General features: G+C 46.3%; 1 protein-coding gene across 1 annotated transcript in view; it reads left to right on the forward strand.

The window, feature by feature from the left end:
- The window catches only part of DGKI (diacylglycerol kinase iota), a 1,705,262-nt gene that overhangs the window by 740,817 nt on the left and 942,579 nt on the right, over nt 1-21,866 (forward strand). Inside the window, 1 exon segment of the mRNA XM_030215620.1 lies at nt 10,721-10,781. Coding sequence (XP_030071480.1) covers nt 10,721-10,781 — 61 coding nt within the window.

Below are 21,866 nucleotides of genomic sequence, written 5' to 3' on the forward strand. Positions count from 1 at the left end.
AAGGGGATGCAATATCCTCTAGTACTGAGGATGTGTCTCCAGGAGCTTCTGCCCAGGAGAGAAGGGTTAGGACGGCTGTTATAGTTGGTGATTCAATTATTAGGCCTGTAGATAGCTGGGTGGCTGATGGATGTGAGGATCGCCTGGTGACTTGCCTGCCTGGTGCGAAGGTGGTGGACCTCATGCATCACCTAGATAGGATTTTAGATAGTGCTGGGGGGAGCCAGCTGTCTTGATACATGTATCTATCAATAACATAGGAAAATGTGGGAGGGAGGTTCTGGAACCCAAATTTAGGCTCCTAGGTAGAAAGCTGAATTGCAGATACTCTAGGGTAGCATTTTCAGAAATGCTTCCCGTTCCACGCGAAGGTCCCAAAAGACAGGCAGAGCTCCAGAGTCTCAATGCGCGGTTGAGATGATGATACAGGGATGAGGGGTTTAGATTTGTTAGGAACTGGGCAACATTCTGGGGAAGGGGGAGCCTATTCTGAAAGGATGGGCTCCACCTTAACCAGGGTGGGGCCAGGCTGCTGGCATCAGAATTTAAAAAGGAGATAGAGAAGCTTTTAAGCTAGAGACAGGGGAAAGGCCGAGAGTCACTCAAAAGCGCATGGTTCGGAATAAGGTATCTTTCAAATATATCACCAAAACAGGGAAGATAGGGCATCTCAATAGTGAGGTTGCAATAGAGACCATAGTAGATCAGGTGTCTTTAAATTTATTTATTGCATTTGTACCCCACATTTTCCCACCTATTTGCAGGCTCAATGTGGCTTACAAGCACCTGTTATGGCATCACCATTCCAGGAGATAGATACAATTGGTGTTACAGAAAGATTCTGGATGAAGAAAAAAGGCCTTAGCAAAGTTACAGAAAGATAAATATCAGAATAGGGTGAAGTGGTGAAGTGTTGTAATTAGCTATGGATTCTCATTGTAGGCCTTGTTGAAGAAATAGGTTTTCAAAGATTTACGAAAGTTAGTTATGCCGTTGATCGTTTTCAAGTCAGTTGGTAGTGCATTCCATAGCTGCGTACTCATGTAGGAGAAGCTGGTCGCCTATGATAGCTTGTAATAAAAAGCAGACATATTTTTAAGTTTGCAGATTATCACTGTCAACTGCTAAGCAAGATGGAAATAGGAACAACAAACATAGTTTGAAATGTCTATATGCAAATGCCAGAAGCCCAAGAAATAAAATGGGGGAGTTAGAATATATTGTACTAAATGAAAAATTAGATATAATAGGCATTTCTGAGACCTGGTGGAAAGAGGATAGCCAGTGGGACACTGTCATAGCAGGATACAAATTATATAGGGTCGATCGAATTTGTGGAAGGGTAGCATTGTATGTTAAGGAGGGCCTTGAATTGAATAGACTAAAAAATCTACAGGACAGAAAACACATCTTGGAATTCCTATGGATTGAAATCCCATGTGTAAAGGGGAAAAGGATAGTGATAGGAGTGTACTACCATCTATCTGGCCAGGATGAATAGGCGGATGTAGAAATGTTATCAGAAATTAGGGAGGCTAACAAACTGGGGAACACAGTAATAATGGGTGATTTCAATTACCCTGATATTGACTGGATAAATGTAACATCAGGGCATGCTAGAGGCAAAATTCCTTGATGTAATCAAGGACTGCTTTATGGAGTAGCTGGTTCAGGAGCCACCAAGAGGAGGAACAATTCTAGACTTAGTTCTTAGTGGAGCAAATGATCTGGTGCAATAGGTAATGGTATTGGGGCCGCTTGATAACAGTGATCATAACATGATCAGATTTGATATAAGGTTTGGAGTAAGTACACACTGGAAATCTAATACATTAGCATTTAACTTTCAAAAAGGAGACCATGATAAAATGAGAAGAACAGTGAAAAAAAAATTAGGGGAGCAGCTGCAAAGGTCAAACATTTACATCAGGCATGAATGCTGTTCAAAAATACTATCCTGGAAGCCCAGGCCACATATATTCCATGTATTAAAAAAGAAGGAAGGAAGACAAACAACAGCAGGCATGGTTAAAAAGTGAGGTGAAGGAAGCTATTAGAGCTAAAAGAAAATCCTTCAGAACATGGAAGAAGGTTCCAACTGAAAATAATAGGAAACAGCTTAAAGAATGGCAAGATACATAAGGAAAGCAAAGAGAGAATTTGAAAAGTAAACTGCGTTGGAGGCAAAAATGCATAGTAAAATCTTTTTTTAGGTATATTAAAAACAAGAATCCAGCAAAAGAATGGGTTGGACCACTAGATGACCGAAGGGTAAAAGGGACACTCAGGGAAGACAAAGCCATAGCAGAGAGATTAAATGAATTCTTTGCTTTTGTCTTCACTGTGGAAGATGTGGGAGAGATACCGGTGCCAGAGATGGTATGCTGACGGGTCAGAGAAACTGAATCTGTGTAAACCTGGAAGATGTAGTGAGGCAAATTGACAAATTGAAGAGCAGCAGATCACTTTGTTTGTAGCATTCCATGTGCTGGACCTGAACCGAAATACTGCTAAGTGATTTCTGATTATCTTATTCTAATTTCTCAACTTTTTGGCTATAGGTTTAGCTACCTGATATTCTCCTTAATTTAATGCTTATTGCTTAATTAATTTGTCCTGTGAATCTGTATTGTGGTGCACTGCTCTGTCTTCTAACCCTGCCTAGTTATATTCTAGTGGAATTTGAAAGTTAAATCAAGTGAAAATTCTTTTATCAGACTGTAGCATTCTGGTCATACATAGAGAACCTTTTTTGATACAGCACTTGGCTGACTCACTGGGACTTATAGTCCCACCCACCCCAGGGTTTTCCAGTCATATATAGACAAGCCAAAACTCATTAACTTTACTCCTCAGTCACACACATGCGATCTTGCAGACTGTTAACCCTATCATAGTACACCTGTTCATACCCATTTCAACCAATCAGGATGACTTTTATTCTCTGTAATAAATGTGGTGCTTTAGTTTCAAGGCCAATCATCTGTAGACTTAAGGCTTGTCCTATCTGTCTTCAGCTTGCTAGTTTAAAAAAGGAGCTAAATAAAGTAAAGCAGGAATTGGATGCACTTAAAGCAGCTTCTAGGACTGCACAGATTCATACCAACTTCTCACCACTGCCTCAAAGGAAAAAAACACCTAAGAATAGATGGTTCATGGTAGGCTCAGGCAGACTATGTCATGTGACACAAAAGCATCTGCCCGCACAAGTGTTGCCCCTACAGAATTCTTTTGCCCCATTACAGCACTGTGATGTTCCTGAAAATAGAACTGAGGCGGAAGAAGAAACAATGAAGGTGGAACAAAAAGATATGAAGATACTCAAAGAGAAAAGACATCCCCAAATCAGTAATGTTGAAACTCATACCAGGAAACTGTTGCTACTTGGGGATTCCATTATCAGAGGCATTAACTTTGAAACACAGTTCAAGGGGCCATGCAAAGTGAAATGCCTTCCAGGCTCATCAGCTACCAGGAGTACCAAGCAAATAATCTCTGTAATCAGAGAAGAAACTAAGGAGTGAAACACTGATGTTGTTATCCACCTGGGAACAAATGACTTGTCCAGTAATACCCCACTTGCCACGCACAGAGCTTTTCAGGAGCTGGGAGAGGGGTTAAAACATTTGATACAAACAATAGCTTTCTCTGAAGTACTACCTACCTTTGGAAAGGGAGAGAAAAGATTGCAAAGTACTGAGAATTTCAATAGCTGGCTCAAAGCCTGGTGTCACCAAGAAGGATTTAGGTACATAGGAGGGTGGGGCAATACATGGAAAAACAAAAGACTATACTGTAACGAAGGGCTGCATCTCACTGTGGCAGGAGAAAAAATCCTTGGGGAGAAATTCAGACAACATATTTCTGGGCATTTAAACTAGAAGGCGGGGGTGGTATATGGAGTCAGTTCACTTCAAGTGGTCACCCCCAGCTAAAGCTAAAGACAAGATGCATCAGTAGAAAAGAAAGAAATGAAAACAATAATCTTAGCAAATCACTTCTTACCAACACAGCAAGAAGTGAGACTAAACAAGAAACTAAACAGAAGATAAAAATTCCACTGAAATGTAGATGGAAAGCGATGACCACAAATGCTCGCAGTCTAAGCAATAAAGTTCATGACCTTCAAGCCCTAATGTTGGAGGTAGACTTAGATGTTGTTGCAATTAAGGAAACATGGCTCAGTGGTTGCCATGAATGGGATGCAAACATACCAGCCTATGATCTATTTAGGAAGGATAGAGATGGTCGTAAAGGTGGAGGAGTAGCTCTGTATGTGAGAAATGATATTGCAGGGACCTGGGGAAAGGAAGAAGCAATATGGATCACCTTAAAAAGAGATGATAGAACCTCTATCCACGTGGGTGTTGTCTACAGACCTCCAACACAATTGGAGGAACTAGATAAAGATCTAATCACGGATATTCAAAATTTGGGAAAGAAGAGAGAGGTGCTGTTGCTGGGAGATTTCAATCTGCCGGATGTAGATTGGAAGGTTCCATCTGCAGAATCGGAAAGAAGTAGAGAGATTGTGGATGCTTTTCAAAGTGCTCTGCTCAGACAAATTTATTTATTTATTTATTGCATTTATATCCCACATTTTCCCACCTATTTGCAGGCTCAATGTGGCTTAAAATATTCTGTAATGGCGATCGCCATTCCAGCATGAGGAAATACAATTTGGTCTTGCATTAAATGTTCATAAGTGAACAAGTAGATTAGTATTCAAGTATAGAATATTCATTATCGGGATAAGAAACAGAGTGATGTAGTGTTACAGTTCATTTGTGAGAAGTTGATGAGGCAATCAGGTATAGAGGCAATCAGGTATGGTGACGGAACCCACGAGGGAGGGAGCGATGCTGGATCTGGTGCTCACAAATGGGGATAGTGTGTCAAATGTCCGAGTGGGTGCCCACCTGGGCAGCAGTGACCAAACAGTCTGGTTTGATTTGACAGCTGAAGTGGAGGGCGGCCACTCAAAACTCAAAGTCCTGGATTTCAAGCATACTGACTTTAGTAAAATGGGGGAATACCTAAGGAAGGAGCTGATGGGCTGGGAGGATGTACGGGAAGTGGAAGGACAGTGGTCCAGGCTGAAAGAAGCTATAAATATGGCCAGAAACCTTTATGTAAGGAGAGTAAATAAAAGCAAGAGAAAAAGGAAACCAATATGGTTCTCCAAGCAAGTGGCTGAGAAAATAAAAGCTAAAGAGTTGTCGTTCCTGAAATACAGAAACTCAAGAAGAGGAACACGGAGAGGAATACTGGATGAAACTGAAAGAAGCCAAGAGAGAGATATGTCTGGCGAAAGCACAAGCGAAAGAACAAATGGCTAGAAATGTAAGGAGGGGTGACAAAAATTTCTTCAGGTATATTAGTGAAAGGAGGAAGACTAAAAAGGGAATTGTGAGACTGAAAGATGCTGTGAACCGCTATTTAGATAATGATGAAGAAAAAGCAAATTTGCTAAATAGATACTTTTGTTCTGTTTTCACAGAAGAAAATCCTGGAGAAGGACCGCGATTGACTGGCAAAAGTACATATGAGAATGGAGTGGATATAGCACCGTTCACGGAAGAGGGTGTGTATGAACAACTTGAAAATCTAAAGGTGGACAAAGCTATGGGACCGGACGGGATCCACCCCAGGATATTGAGGGAGCTCAGAGAGGTTCTGGCATGTCCTCTTAAAGATTTGTTTAATAAATCCTTGGAGACGGGAGAGGTTCCGTGGGATTGGAGAACAGCGGATGTGGTCCCTCTTCACAAAAGTGGTGATTGGGCAGAAGCTGGAAACTACAGGCTGGTAAGCCTCACTTCGGTTATTGGAAAAGTAATGGAAACGATGCTGAAGGAAAGGATAGTGAATTTCCTGGAAGCCAATAAGTTGCAAGATCCGAGACAACGTGGTTTTACCAAAGGTAAATTGTGCCAAACGAATCTCATTGAATTCTTTGACTGGGTGACCGGAAAATTGAATCACGGATGTGTGGAGCCGATGATGGGAGGCGGGGCTGGTGGTTGGGAGGCGGGGCTAGTGCTGGGCAGACTTCTACGGTCTGCCCTGAAAATGACAGATACAAATCAAGGTAAGGTAAACGCATATGTGCTACTTTTTGTGTATATCTTGTTGGGCAGACTGGATGGACCGTGCAGGTCTTTTTCTGCCATCATCTACTATGTTATTATGTTACTATGTATGTTACTATAGACGTAATCTACTTAGATTTCAGCAAAGCTTTTGACACGGTTCCCCACAGGAGGCTCTTGAATAAACTTGACAGGCTGAAGATAGGACCCGACGTGGTGAACTGGATTAGGAACTGGTTGACGGACAGACGCCAGAGGGTGATGGTTAATGGAATTTGCTCAGATGAGGGAAAGGTGAGTAGTGGAGTGCCTCAGGGATCGGTGCTGAAGCCGATTCTGTTCAATATATTTGTGAGTGACATTGCTGAAGGGTTAGAAGGTAAAGTTTGCCTTTTTGCGGATGATACTAAGATCTGTAACAGAGTGGACACCCTGGAGGGAGTGGAAAAAATGAAAAAGGATCTGAGGAAGGTAGAAGAATGGTCTAAGGTTTGGCAATTAAAATTCAATGCGAAGAAAGCAAAGTGATGCACTTAGGGAGTAGATATCCACGGGAGACATATGTGTTAGGCGGTGAGAGTTTGATATGTACGGACGGGGAGAGGGATTTTGGGGTGATAGTAGCTGAGGATCTGAAGGCGACGAAACAGTGTGACAAGGCGGTGACCGTAGCTAGAAGGTTGTTAGGCTGTATAGAGAGCGGTGTGACCAGCAAGAGGTGTTGATGCCCCTGTATAAGTCGTTGGTGAGGCCCCACCTGGAGTATTGTGTTCAGTTTTGGAGGCCGTATCTTGCCAAGGATGTAAAAAGAATTGAAGCGGTGCAAAGAAAAGCTACAAGAATGGTATGGGATTTATGTTAGAAGACGTATGAGGAGAGACTTGATGACCTGAACATGTATACCCTGGAGGAAAGGAGAAACAGGAGTGAAATGATACAGACGTTCAAATATTTGAAAGGTATTAATCCGCAAACGAACCTTTTCCGTAGATGGGAAGGTGGTAGAACTAGAGGACATGAAATGAGATTGAAGGGGGGCAGACTCAAGAAAAGTGTCAGGAAGTTTTTTTTCATGGAGAGGTGGTGGAGATGAAAAAGATAACGAAATTCAAAAATGTGTGGGATAAACATAAAGGAATCCTGTTCAGAAGGAAGGGATCCTGAGAAGCTTCGCGGAGATTGGGTGGCAGAGCCGGTGATGGGAGGCAGGGCTAGTGGTTGGGAGGTAGGGCTAGTGCTGGGCAGAAGTCTACGGTCTGTGCCCTGAAAATGACAGATACAAATCAAGGTCAGGTATACACATAAAGTAGCACATTTGAGTTTATCTTGTTGGGCAGACTGAATGGACCGTGCAGGTCTTTCTCTGCCGTCATCTACTATGTTACTATCACGCTTATTTTCAAAAGAGAAGGACGCCCATCTTTTGACACAAACCGTGAGATGGGTGTCCTTCTTGCAAGGCCGCCCAAATCAGCATAATTGAAAGCCAATTTTGGCCGTCCTCAACTGCTTTCCGTCATGGGGACGGCCAAAGTTCACGGGGGCGTGTCGGCAGGGTAGCGAAGGCGGGACTGGGACGTGATTAAGAGATGGAAAAAAGAAGGGTGTTCCTGAACTGACCAGATGACCACCAGAGGGAATCGGGGATGACCTCCCCTTACTCCCCCAGTGGTCACTAACCCCCTCCCACCATAAAAAACAACTTTAAAAATAATTTTTTGTCAGCCTCAAATGCCATACTCAGGTCCATCGCAGCAGTATACAGGTCCCTGGAGCAGTTGTAATGGGTGCAGTGTACTTCAGGCAGGCGGACCTGGGGGGTGGGGGTTGGAGGGGGGCTCAGCACCCAAAGTAAGGGAGCTATGCGCCTGGGAGCAATTTGTGAAGTCCACTGCAGTGCCCCCTAGGGTGCCCGGTTGGTGACCTGGCATGTGAGAGGGACCAGTACACTACAAATGCTGGCTCCTCCCACGACCAAAGGGCTTGGATTTGGCCGTTTTTGAGATAGACGTCTTTGGTTTCCATTATCGGCGAAAACCGAGGTCACCCATCTCTAAGGTCGACCCAAATGTTGAGATTTGACCGTCCCCGACCGTATTATCGAAACGAAAGATGGACGCCCATCTTGTTCTGATAATGCGGGTTTCCACGCCCTTTCACGGCGCCATCCTTAGAGATATGCCCCTCTACGTTACTATGTTACCAGGACCGGATGTATAAATCTCAGACTATTGATAGAATTGAAAAATGAACTTGCAGATCTTTTGTTAGTAGTATGTAATTTATCCTTAAAACCAAGCATGGTACCAGAAGATTAGAGGGTGGCCAATGTAACGTCGATTTTTAAAAAGGGTTCCAGAGGTGATCCAGGAAATTACAGACCAGTGAGCCTGACGTCGGTGCCGGGCAAAATGGTAGAGACTATTATAAAGAACTAAATTACACAGCATATTCAAAAGCATGGATTAATGAGACAAAACCAACATAGATTTAGTGAAGGGGAATCTTGCCTCACCAATCTACTACATTTCTTTGAAGGGCTGAACAAACATGTGGATAAAGGTGAGCCGGTCGATATTGTATATCTGGATTTTCAAAAGGCATTTGACAAAGTACCTCATGAAAAACTCCAGAGGAAATTGGAAAGTCATGGGATAGGAGGTAGTGTTCTATTATGGATTAAAAACCTTTAAAAGGATAGAAAACAGAGAGTAGAGTTACTTGGTCAGTATTCTCAATGGAGAGGGGTTGATAGTGGGGTTCTGTAGGGGTCTGTGCTGGGACCACTGCTTTTTAAACATATTTATAAATGATCTAGATATGGGAATAACTAATGAGGTAATTAAATTTGCCGACTACACAAAGTTATTCAAAGTTGTTAAATCGCAAGAGCATTGTGAAAAATTACAAGAGGACCTTATGAGACTAGGAGACTAGGCATCCAAATGACAGATGACGTTTAATTTTAGTAAGTGTAAAGTGATGCATGTGGGAAAGAGAAACCTGAATTATACCTACGTGATGCAAGGTTCCGCATTAGGAGTCACTGACCAGGAAAAGGGAATGGGACTTGATATACCACTTTTCTGGGGGGGTTTGCAAGTACATTCAAAACTGTTTGCATAGTATATGCAGGTGCTTATTTGTACCTGGAACAATGGAGGGATAGGGGACTTGCCCAGAGTCACAAGGAGCTGCAGTGGGAATCAAACCCAGTTTCCCCAGATCAAAGTCTGCTGCACTAACCACTGGGCTACTCATCCACTAAGAGTTATTATTGACAATACTTTGAAACCCTGTGATCAGTGTGCTGCGGTGGCAAAGAAAGCAAATAGAATGCTAGGTATTATTAGGAAAGGAATGGAAAATAAAAACGAGGATGTTATAATGCCTTTGTATTTCTCTGTGGTGTGATCGCACCTTGAATACTGTGTGCAATTCTGGTCACTGCATCTCAAAAAAGATATAGTGCAATTAGAAAAGGTACAGAGAAGGGTGACAAAAATGATAAAGGGGATGAGATGACTTCCCTATTAGGAAAGGCTGAAACGGTTAGGGATCTTCATCTTGGAGAAGAGACGGCTGAGGGAAAATATGATAGAGGTATATAAAATAAGGAGTTGAGTGGAATGGATAGATGTGAATCTCTTGTTTACTCTTTCCAAAGTAGCAAATTTAAAACAAATCGGAGAAAATATTTCTTCACTCAAGTGTAATTAAACTCTGGAATTCATTGCCGGAGAATGTGGTAAAAGCAGTTAGCTTAGCGGGGTTTAAAATGTTTTGGATATTTTCCTAAAAGAAAATTCCATAAGCCATTATTAAAATGCACTTGGGAAAATCCACTGCTTATTTATAGGATGAGAGGCATAAAATGTATTGTACTGTTTTGAGATGTTGCCAGGTACTTGTAACCTGGATTGGCCACTGTTGGAAACAGGATACTGGGCTTGATGGGCCTTCGCTCTGTCCCAGTATGGCAACACTTATGTACTTATTGAAAGGCACAGAAATATAAAACTGCAAGAGAATCACATTATTTCCCCTGGGCAAAACTTTCCTTATTTGCATTACCAACTTGACTAACAAGGTCTCCGTGTTGTGCATGGGTGTTCTAGGTTGTTGCCTTTTTATAGGTGGTGAAAGGTGGCTTGCGGTGGCATCGGCACTAGGGTTCATAGTAAGCTGAGGCCACCTTTTACTGTCATGGGTAAAAGATATTTTTCATTAGAGGGCCAGTAAATGGCCATGCTCTAATGATACACATTTGTGTGCGGCATTTGCTGGCGGAGCCCTTACTACCTCCTATTTAGGAGGCATAGAGATCTCCAGCACTAATCTGGTGGTAACCAGGCAACATACAGCCCTGTCCAGTTACCACTGGGCATGCCCCCGGTACTAGAAAAAAAAAATTTACAGCACCCAGAAAACACAAGCACTGAAAGCCGGAACTATTTCCCGTATGCAAACCTGGCGTTAGCCCTACCACCGTGTAATAAAAGGGCCCCAAAAAGAGGTACTGGCCTGAGCTTTTTAATAGAGAGTTAGGAGGTATGTATAGGTGGTAGAGCATAAGTTAGAACAAAAAAATTATGCTTTATTCTCAAAGATTTTGCTTTTCTTCCCAGGTTGGAGCTGTTCATGAAAGTACCAAACCTACGAATACTTGCCTGCGGAGGTGATGGCACGGTGAGTCTGTCTTGTCAGTAGGATACTATTCCTTTACATCCTATTCACTATATAATGGAGTCAAACAGTGTGTTATACCCATATCTGCCACATGATATGCAGATTGCATTATTAGAAGATTGCCGGTTAACTTTAAACTGGCTAAAATATACCAGCTATTTAAGCGTCCTGATGTGGCTGCTTACAATCGCCGAATATGGATACGCGATATAGCCAGTTATCTTATAGGTGCTAACCGGGGATATTCAGTGGGGGATAAATGGCTATCCCCCCTGAATATCGTCGGATAGGCAGTTAAGTGCCTTTCAACCGTCCAGTTGCCATTCCTGGCCAGTTAAATGGGTTTGCATATCGGTGGGGGGGGGGGGGGGATTTTTATGTATTGACTAATTATATATTAGGGAGATCTCTATTTATACAAGAACCCCACACATTGAATCTCTAAATGTCCTGCTGTGCTGGGACTTGATACTTAAGGTCTTTGTACTAAGCAGGATTAAAAATGTGACTTCAAAAATAGAGGGGAAAAAAGCTATCATTCATACAGACCAGGGGAGGCAGGTGGAAGAACTGGGAATGGACTGGGGGAAGGTGGTGGAAGGAGAGCTACCAGACCAGAAGTGGAGGGGAATGGAAGGAGAATGTTGGACTGGGGGGAGCCGGGGTTGGAAAGGAAGGAAAGCTATCATGGGGGGCTGTAATGTACTTTTATATCAGATAATCACACACAAAAGCAATTATTCTGGACACGTTTCTAGGGGATGCATGTACCTCTTATTTGTCCTCAGACTCTTCTCCTAGCTAGCTGTACTAACGAAAGGAAGAATGCTACAGATGAAATATATTATTATTATTATTTATTATAAATATAAAAATAACAGTTATGTGGCAAATTGCAAAGCAAATTTACAAAAATAGATTTATGCTAACAAAAATATATTATCACCAAAATGTATACAAGGAAATATGATTAGCCAAAGAAACTATCTAAATAAGTGATCACACAACTAATCACAATACTGATATCCTAATGAGAACTTACTCAACTTGTGCAAAATACACTTAGCAGCTAATAATTCACTGACCACCAATCCTGACAACCAGTCTATCACAGATAAAACCGTGGACTAACTATCCCCTGACCATAGATAGTATGTCCTCTTATCTCACCTTGCCATCTTCATGGCAGACTTCCAATGGTAAAGAAGTGGATTCCTCCTCTGAGACTCAAGCTGAAGCCCCAGCGAGTCTCTCAGTCCAGGAATAAAATCCAAGGTCTGTATTCTGGATACAGATAGCACAGTCTTTCGGGTGAGGCTGTGTATTGTAGCTGAGCTAACCTTGTCAGTTTGTTAAAAGGTATGCAGTTCACTGGTGTGCTTAGAAAATCAGTCTCTCACCCCCTCTCTCAGAGCCATCCTCCAACAAGTCTTCTGGTCTTCTCCTTTCTCTCCTTCCTCTTTAGTCCAACATTGGCATCTTTTTGGCTCAGATGATGCCTATGGACCAATCACAACAGAGTAACTCTGACCAGCCAAATTCATGGCCATGAAGAGAGGCCTTTGTTATAGCAAAGAAACTCTTATCAGACGGTAGCAGATGGTAGCAAACCTCCCTCTTGATTCTCATTAAAACTTGGAGCCATGGTCTCTGTGAGGTGCACTCCTTCGCTCTTCCCAGGAGATAACTGGAGGCTAGTTTGCAGTAAACAGTGTGTCCTTGGATGACGTATTATTGGTATGCCTAGCAGTAATTTTCTTTTTGTGAAAAGCTGGTTTCTGATGGTTGTAGATGTATTCAGGGCACAGGCTGTAGAATCCATATTGATATAAGAGAATGGTTCAGGCTTATATAGGCCCCAGACCAGCAAAGGTGAGATAGCAGGTAAATACTCCTACAGGGCACACCCTAAACTTGCACAGGAGATACATAGCCGCAGGACGGCTGAGGGCAGCAGCGGGAGGGTGACAGAAGGCAGTCAACCATGCAGGGTAGTGGCGGACTTTCTGTGATGCTGCTCTCTGAAACCTGCCACTTGAGGCCACCACCTCATTATAGGTCCACCCCAGCCAAAGATTAGAAGGAAAATTATGCCTTTTTGTGGGTGACACAAAGATTGGTACAAGATTGGACACCCCAGAGGGAGTAGAATGCATGAAAAGTGACTGAAAATTTTTTAAAGCTTGGATTAATGCTTGGTAGCTAAGCTGTAATGTGAAGCAATGTAGAGTGATGCATTCTGGATGCAGAAATCCAAACGAGCTGTGTTTATGGTTTAGGAAAGAGACCTCAGGGTGGTAGTGTCTGAGGATATCAAGGTGGCAAAACAATGTTACGAGGCAATGGCCAAGGCCAGAGGGATGCCTTCAGAACAAAGGAGATGATAATGACCTTGTACAAGTTGTTGGTGTTTGGGGTACTGAGTTCAGTTTTGGAGGCTATATCTTGCCAAAGATGTAAAAATACTCGAAACCGTTCAGAAGAAGGTGACCAAAATGACATGGGGTCTATGCTGGAAGATGTATGAGAAGAGACTTGAATATATATACCCTGTAGGAGAGGAGACAGGGGAGATACGGACTGATATAGACATTTAAATTCCTGAAAGTGAGTAAGAAGAGAAACAACCTTTTCCAAAAAATGAACTACAAGGCATGAAATGAACTCGCAAGGAGGAAATCTTAAAAGTGGTATCAGAAAATACTTTTTAATGGAGAGGGTGGTGGATACATGAAACACTCTTTCACTGGACGTGGTAGGGTCGAAAATAGTCATGTGATTCAAAAAGACACGGGCTAAACAGAGAGGTTTCCTTAATGGCATGAAGATGTAATAAAAGTATATTGCATTTCTACTCAGAATAAAACTTAAAATTACTTTCACGCTGTAAAGAAAAAAAAGGTATAGAGAGGAGTGGACTACACTGGGTGTCAATTATAACCTTAAAGTCAAGGGTGGGGGGTAATCTGCACAGAATTGCTTGTATAAACCTAGCCAACCTTCTAGACAGATTGGAAAGGCCATGCTGATTCTTTATCTGCCATCATTTACTGTGTAACTATCAGGCTTATTTTTGAAAGTGATCGCCAGCCATTTCCAGACAAATCAGGAGATGGCCGGCGATCTCTCAAAAGCGGCGAAATCGGTATAATTGAAAGCGACTTTTTTGACAGAATCACCGCTTTCCTGTCGGCTCGCCGGCGAAAGTTCAAGGCGGCGTGTCGGCGGCGTAGCGAAGGCGGGACATGGGCGGGCATGGACGTGGCTACCAGATGGCCGGCATTCGCGGATAATAGAAAAAAAAAAGCAGCGTTAAGCAGTATTTCACCAGGTTTACTTGGTTCTTTTATTTTCACAACCAAGCCTCAAAACGTTGCCCCAACTGACCAGATAACCAATGGAGGGAATGGGGGATGACCTCCCCGTACTCCCCAGTGGTCACCAACCCCCTCCCACACTAAAAAAAATACAAATCAAAACCTTTTTTTACCAGCCTGTATGCCAGCCTCAAATGTCATACCCAGCTCCCTGACAGCAGTATGTAGGTCCCTGGAGCAGTTTTTAATGGGTGCAGTGCACTTCAGGCAGGCAGACCAAGGTCCATCCCCCCCTACCTGTTACACTTATGGTAGTAAATGTTAAGCCCTCCAAACCCCCCCAAAACCCACTCTACCCACATGTAGGTGCCCCCCTTCACCCATAAGGGCTATGGTAATGGTGTAGAGTTGTGGGTAGTGGGTTTGGGGGGAATTTGGGGGGCTCAGCACCCAAGGTAAGGAAGCTATGCACCTGGGAGCTTTTTTGGCATTTTTTAAATATTTTTAGAAATGCCCCCTAGGGTGCCCGGTTGGTGTCCTGGCACGTGAGGGGGACCAATGCACTACAAATGCTGGCTCCTCCCATGACCAAATGCCTTGGATTTCGCCGGATTTGAGATGGCCGGCATTGTTTTTCCATTATCGCTGAAAAACAAAACCGGCCATCTCAAACCCGGCGAACTCTGGCATTTGGCCGGGCTAAACCGTATTATCGAAAAAAAAGATGGCCGGCCGTCTTTTTCAATAATACTGTTCCGGCCAGCTGTTGCGCCGCAGCCAAAATAGATCGCCGGCGACGTTCGATTATGCCCCTCCACGGCACTCATCTTGGAAGCATGTGGATGTCTCAAAAGGCCAAAATGGACATCCATGTGCTTGGAACATCCAAGTACCAATTTTTCAACACCCACATAGGGATTGTCCAAATGAACAAGTTGTCCCAAAATGGATGTTCTCAGAATGGGCGTTCTGGGGGCATTTCAAGGGTGGCGTTACAATCTGGACCACTGAATGCAATAATGTATAGCAGGCCAAGGTTCAGGGCTGAAAATGGGAATGTCCATCCCTAGACCTGATATAAAAATGAACAAGTGAAGCTACTGTAAATATAGAAAAAAAAGAAGTCTTTACTGTGTCCCCCCCCCCACCCTTATTTTCCTGGGAGGGGGCATCCTGCAGAGGACAGGGAGGTACAGAGGTCTCAGGGCAGCATAACACTGACACCTTTTAGTCAAAATGTTTAAAGTGTTTAAAATGCTCCAGCACTGCTGTAAAACAAAGGACTCAGGTGTCCATGGCTGCTAGAGGTGTGTTTAAAGTTTCGAGGTTGAATCTGTGGGAGAAGGGCAGGGAAATCTGGTACAAGGCTCCCGATTTGCTAGCTGAGGCCCCAAAGCAAGCTGGGAAGTAGAGGAGGGGCAGTGTGGAAGACAGCCAATAGGAGCCAGGATCTGCTAAAGGGCACGAATTTGGACCAATGAGGTGGCAGGAGGCAGTCTGACCCTTAGATTGGCGCAAATTTCAAGCCAATCCAGGGGACAGGCAAGGTGGAACAAAGAAAAAGAAGGAGAGTCCAAAGGCAGCCGGGGAAGAGGAAGGACGAGCCCAGACAATGGAGGCTGCAAGCATGGTCTGAGGGCAAAAGAAAATCGAATCCAGGCAGGAGTGTACAAGAGGGAGCACAGAAGGGCATGCTCAGGCAAGGAGAAGCAGCTGCTGGCTGGATGAGAAGGAGATCAGACCCAAGCATGAATGAGCTGCAGGCTGGAACCCACTGACGAGCCCCAGATGAAGAAAGAGAGCTGGTGAGTCCAAAAAAAGGGCTGGACACTAAGGCAGACAGGAACAGGGGAGGAGGAAGAGAAGGGATATGGAGTGAGCCAGGCGCTAAAGAGGAGCTGTGGCAGTAGTCACAGAGGCCAATCTTCAGACAGAAACGCAGTGGAGGAAGAAGGGAACACATTGGGAAGCTGAGACTGGTTGGGAGCAGTGCAGAGCTGAATAGAGAGCGACGTGGCAAGGTCCCTGAATCCCCGGGAAGTCTACCCAGTGCATCCCTCCGTGTGTGTGCTTGCCTGCCCTGTAAAGAAGAAGCCTCTCCGGATAGGGGAGAAGCCCCACAAAGAGAGAGACACCCCCCTGCACTGAGTGCCCAGACTCCAAAGGAACTTTTTCTGAGTGCCTGCTGGTTCAAGTGCCTGCCTCAGGAGAATCCAGACAGACGCCTGCCCTGGGGAAAAGCTGCCCAGACTAAAAAGGAACTGTTTCTTTGAGTGCCTGTCTCAGGAGAATCCAGACAGAAGCCAGTTGCCTGGGGAAAAGCTGCCCAGCCTAAGCCTCGAGTCCTGTGAGTGCCTGCCTTTAGGAGATTTAGTTTACCAGTCCAGCAGTGTGATTAGAGGGTGGTTGTATAGCAGAACAAAAGAAAAGGGGTCATGTTTTGGGAGGGTTAGATAGGAATTCCCCCTGCTTATCTTTTTATTTGAATCTAGTTAGTCCACAAGGTCCTTTGCCAAAGAAAATACTGATTGAGATTAGTACACACACCAAGCACATGGAGTCAGGGTTTTCCTTTTTTGAGTTTTTTTTGAGTCAGAGCAGTAGGTATCCTGAAGTTCCTGAGCCGGTGAGCTGACCTCGCCAACCGAGGAGATGTGGATGTGGAGGAGACCAACCTGCTTATAATCGAACGAAAAAAACGCCCAAGAGTCGACCTAAATCGGGAGATGGACGTTAATCTCACAAAAACGAGTAAATCCATATAATTGAAAGCAATGTTTCAGTGCGTCCGTGTCGCTCGTACGTGGACGTAAAAACGTCCAAATAAGAGGCGTGTTGGGGGCGTGTTAGGGGCGGTGATACGACGTGGACGGGTACAACGTATAACGAATAGCGAAAGGGCTCTGGTTGGGCGGGAAGATGGGCGTAATATGATGGACCCGAAATAAAAGCGACCAGAGCAAGGAGGAAATCGTCTTTAGACCCATTAGCGATTGTGTGTAGTTGGAGAGTGGCGATATTGTTGGTGGAAGAGCTGAAGTGGTGGTTGCAGAGAGAAAGCTGAGCGTGTTGAGTACCTGTGACGGTCGTCTGTGTGCCCTGCCTCTTTTTGTGTCTTACCCTTTCACCGTTCCTTACTCCTACTCCTTTGCTCCATCGCCCCCTTCCCCTCCCCCTATCCCTCCCCATTCACTCTTCCCACGTGTATACTCTATTCCCTGACCTCCGTTTGTCTCTGTGTTCCTGTACTGTTTGGCGAGTGAGTAGCCAGAGGGCGTGGTGGCTGGAAGTGACAGATCTGTGTGTGTTGCTGTTTGTTTGACTACTAGTCCTAATACTTGCACTGGTGGTGGGGATATGGATGCACTTAATGCACTTGTGGCATGCATGCTACACGAAGAGGCCACCCACCGCAGGAGGTATTCACGGCCCCGAGTGTTTAGGCCCCGCACCACCTTCCTACAACTCACTGACCAGCATTGTCTAACAAGGTTCAGGTTTGATAGGGCCACCATTCGTCAGCTGTGTGAGCAGCTGAACCCCCTCCTTCAGCCCCAGACACGTAGGAGTAACCCCATCCCTGCCCACCTCAAAATCACTTCCGCTCTCTCTGTCCTGGCCACTGGCAGTTTTCAATCCGTATTAGCTGCTAACACAGGCCTCACCCAGGCTTCTATTTCACACTGTCTCACCCAGTTCCTGGATGCCTTCATAACTCACACCTCACACTACATCACTTTCCCCACCACCCCCCAGGCCCTGCACAACAACATGGCCGCCTTCTATGCTGTTGCTAGATTCCCCTCGGTCATCGGTGTGATAGACTGCACACACGTAGCCCTCAGACCCCCCCGGGCACACGAAGCCACCTACAGAAATAGGAAGGCATTTCATTCTATGAACATGCAAGTTGTATGTGATGCCCAGGGGGAGATATTAGACGTGTGTGCCAGGTACCCCGGCTCCAGCCACGATGCCTACATCCTACAGCACTCGGGCATCTTCCGCAGGTTCCAGCGAGGGGAGTTCATTGGTGGATGGCTACTAGGTAAGTGCAACATGCATGTACCACCCATACTAGACCTCCTCCACTGGGCAACCCTCCGCCCTGGCTTCCTCCACCACAACCCACTATCCAAATCCCCCCCGCCCCCCCTGTACCTGCTCCAAGCGATACACACTCATCTATCTCATTCTGCTTTTCCGCAAAGGTGACCGAGGCTACCCGCAGAGGACATGGCTTATGACCCCCCTGATCCACCCACAACCAGGGCCAGAAGAAACCTACAACAGGAAACATCGCAGCACCCGGGGGATCATTGAGCGCACCTTTTGTTTATTGAAAAACCGCTTCCGCTGTCTGGACCGGTCTGGAGGAGAGCTGCTCTACAGTCCAGAAAAGGTGGCCAAGATCTTTGTGGCGTGCTGTATGTTACACAATTTGGCCCAGCGCAGAGGACAGCCTCTCCCAGAGGAGCCACAGCCACCACCAGAAGAGGCCCCAGATGAGCTGGAAGAGGAGCCCCCTCCACCCCCAGCCCACAGAGCAGAGCTCAATGCCTACCAGCTTGGCGTAAGAGCAAGACAAAGACTCATTGAAACAAGTTTTAGGTGAATGTAAGTGAACATTTATTTTGTACATACAGTGCATATGTGTTTGGTCAACCCCACCACCACCACCACCACCACCACCACCCCCCTCCCACACCCACCCCCCTCCCACCAACCCTCACCCTACAGCATGTCCCATCATTTTCCCCTTCCCTTCCCCCGTCCCCTCCTACCCCTCCCACGCCCTTCCTTTGCAGCTGGTGCTGCATGGGAAGTCTCTTCTGAGCTGCTGCTCCCAGTGTCCTCCTCCGTATCCCCACGGCAGCCTGCGGCTTCGGCTGCACCGTGGAAATCGGGCCACCTTCTTGCTTCTAGTGGTCTGGCCACAGGACCCAGAATGGGAGCAGATTTCGCAGGTGCTGCAGGAGTGGGTGCGGAGGCTGAGGAGCGCAATGCCCACCTCTTAGCTGGTGGTTGCTGGTGGTCAGTGGAGGAGGATGTTGATGGCAGGGGCTGCTCCAGCAGCACGGGGGCTGGAGTAGGCGCGGTGCCCTGAGGGCGCAGGTGTTGGATGCTCTGCTCCAGCCGTCTCAGTTGCTGGAGCACCTCCTGGTGGCCTTCACGGTGCGCCTGGAGGAGTTCCTGGTGTGCTCGCTGCTGTGCCTCCAGTGCTTGGCGCTGCAGCTCCAGTTTCTGCTGCCGGTACTCCTCCAAGCGCACGTTGTGGCGGAGTAGCTCCGTGGCCAGCCGCAGGAGTTGTCTCCTTTGGCCAGATGGCCTCTGGCGGGGAGCTGGGCCCTCCTCCTCCTCCTCCTCCTCAACAAAGTCCTCCGGTGCTGGAGGTGCGGCCTCTGCTGGTGCAGGTGGTGGTGGTGATGGCAGAGGCTGGACAGCTGGTGCAGGTGGTGGTGGTGGCTGGACAGCTGGTGCAGGTGGTGGTGGTGGTGGCAGAGGCTGGACAGCTGGTGCAGGTGGTGGTGGTGGCTGGACAGCTGGTGCAGGTGGTGGTGGTGGTGGCAGAGGCTGGACAGCTTGTGCAGGTGGTGGTGGCAGAGGCTGGACAGCTGGTGCAGGTGGTGGTGGACGCAGAGGATGCATAGCTGGTGCAGGTGGTGGAGGCTGGACTGCTGGTGCTGCAGGCTGTGGAGGTTCAGGCTGGACGGATGGTGTAGGGCGTTGGCCTTGCAGGCCACTAGGGCCGGCCTCCTCCGAGTCTTCACCTGTATAGCACAAGAGTGAGGAATAGTGTTGGTGCAAATAACCCACTTTTGTCTTTCAGCATTCATATACATTGGTATGTCCCCCAACCTGATGACCCAGCAAAGAGATGGTGAGGAGGAATGGAATTGACACGGGTACGAAAGAGAGAGCCCCGCAGGCAGCTGGGCAGAGGTGGTGGATGAGCAGCCAAGAGAAGGACACCACTCACAACGTTGTGCTCAAGCTGTTAGTTGTATAAATGTTAAATTGAACAACATTGCAGCATGTGTTGTGTTACTACTGACTTGCTAAACTGCATAGAACTGCTTTATGACCCCCATTACAGGCTCCTTCAGTTGAATGCATGTGGCCCACACTCAGTAGAGCACAGAGGTCACAGGAGGAACTAGGCACAGGTTGGTAATGGGAAAATAGAGGAGTAGTAGGGAAGGACGGCCCCCAAAGTTCTGCCACAGTAGTAACCTACCCACACCCATAGGAGCCAACTGGAAAGTAGTATTGGGGGTGCTAAGCCCAGTGACCAACCCTCCTCCCTGCACAGCTACATGATCTTTCCTCATTATTGGGGGTGCTCACACACACACACAGCACCCACCCTGTCCACCCTGTCTGCTTGCTCCTATAACACACATGACCACTACCACTACTCAAATAGAGCTTACAATTAATTCAATAAATATGGGCACACAGGACAGGTAAGAGGAAACCCAATGACAACGGTTGGGATAGGGAGTAAGGGTAGAGAGCTAGGGAGTAGGGGTTACCAGGTCACAACAGCATCATAAAGGTGGGCTGTTAATATACATAAAGACAGCCAGAGATACTCCCCCCCCCCACACCTACCTCCCTCCTCCTGCCCCCCACTCCTCACCTCCCTCCCCCTGACCCCAACACAAGTGTAGTGCAGCACAACAGATACCCCAACTGCATAATGAAACACCTACCTGAGTCCTCAGCCTGGCCCGAGGTGTCCATGGAGCCAATCCCGTGGATGCCCTCCTGGGGTAGGAGGGAGTACACCATCAGCTCCATTGGTGTAAGGTTGGCAGTGTCATTGCCTGGGGGATTGGCCCCCGCCTTCCTCCGAACATCCCTCCTCAGCTTCCGCCACTTCCTCTTGCAGTCCTCCACGTCTCTCCCAGCATGGAAGACAGCATTCAGGCTGTCCCGTACTGCCTCCCATTCCCGCTGCTTTACTGTTGCTGCCCCAGCCTCTGCCCTGTGGGAGCAAACAGACTCCGGTGCCGCTGTACAATTTCTTGCACCAGGAGCTCCACCTCTGCCTCGAGAAAATTACCCTTCCGGGTCGGCGGCATGCGTGGTGGCATTGTACCAATGGGGTTTTGGAAAATACGGAGTGGGCGTTTATATAGGCGCCAAGAACGCCCATTGAGACGGGGGAATAGGCGTTTCTGATTTGGGCGCTACTTTTTCAATTATACACATAATTCCTAAGCGTGCCCAGCTCAGATAGCGATTAGGAACACATGCTTTCGATTATGAGTAGATAAGTATGGGCGTCTCCACCTGCCTTCCCTTTCTTCATTGCCATTTTACCTGCCATTTCCTGCACTTAGACCTTGCCCGATGTTCGTAATAATCAGTTACAGGGTTTTACCCTCACTTATATGAAGGTATGTGTTTAGCAATGTATGCTTGGGTACACCTGTGTATTTAGGGGGGGGGGAAATTATTGTTGGCCCTCAGCCACCACGCCTTCCGTTTCCTGTCTTCCACATCCCCTGATGCTCCCTTTCTTTCTCCCATTCTCTCTGCCTAGTTGTAGCAGGCAGTGTGTGGGGGCCACGAATTTAGTACAGTCGGCCCAAATCAAACACCCCTCGGTGAGGGTCATTTCAATCAGGGAGATGTGCAGCTAATGTTCCAGAAGATAAAAGGCGCACTACACAGTCTTGAAACAGACGTTCATGGTAAGCTCTCATTTGTCTGCCACCTCTTCTCTTTGTGCTCATAGTCAAGGAGTGTGCATTCACTG

This window comes from Microcaecilia unicolor, chromosome 10 (assembly GCF_901765095.1).
Source record: "Microcaecilia unicolor chromosome 10, aMicUni1.1, whole genome shotgun sequence".
NCBI classification, from domain to species: domain Eukaryota; kingdom Metazoa; phylum Chordata; class Amphibia; order Gymnophiona; family Siphonopidae; genus Microcaecilia; species Microcaecilia unicolor.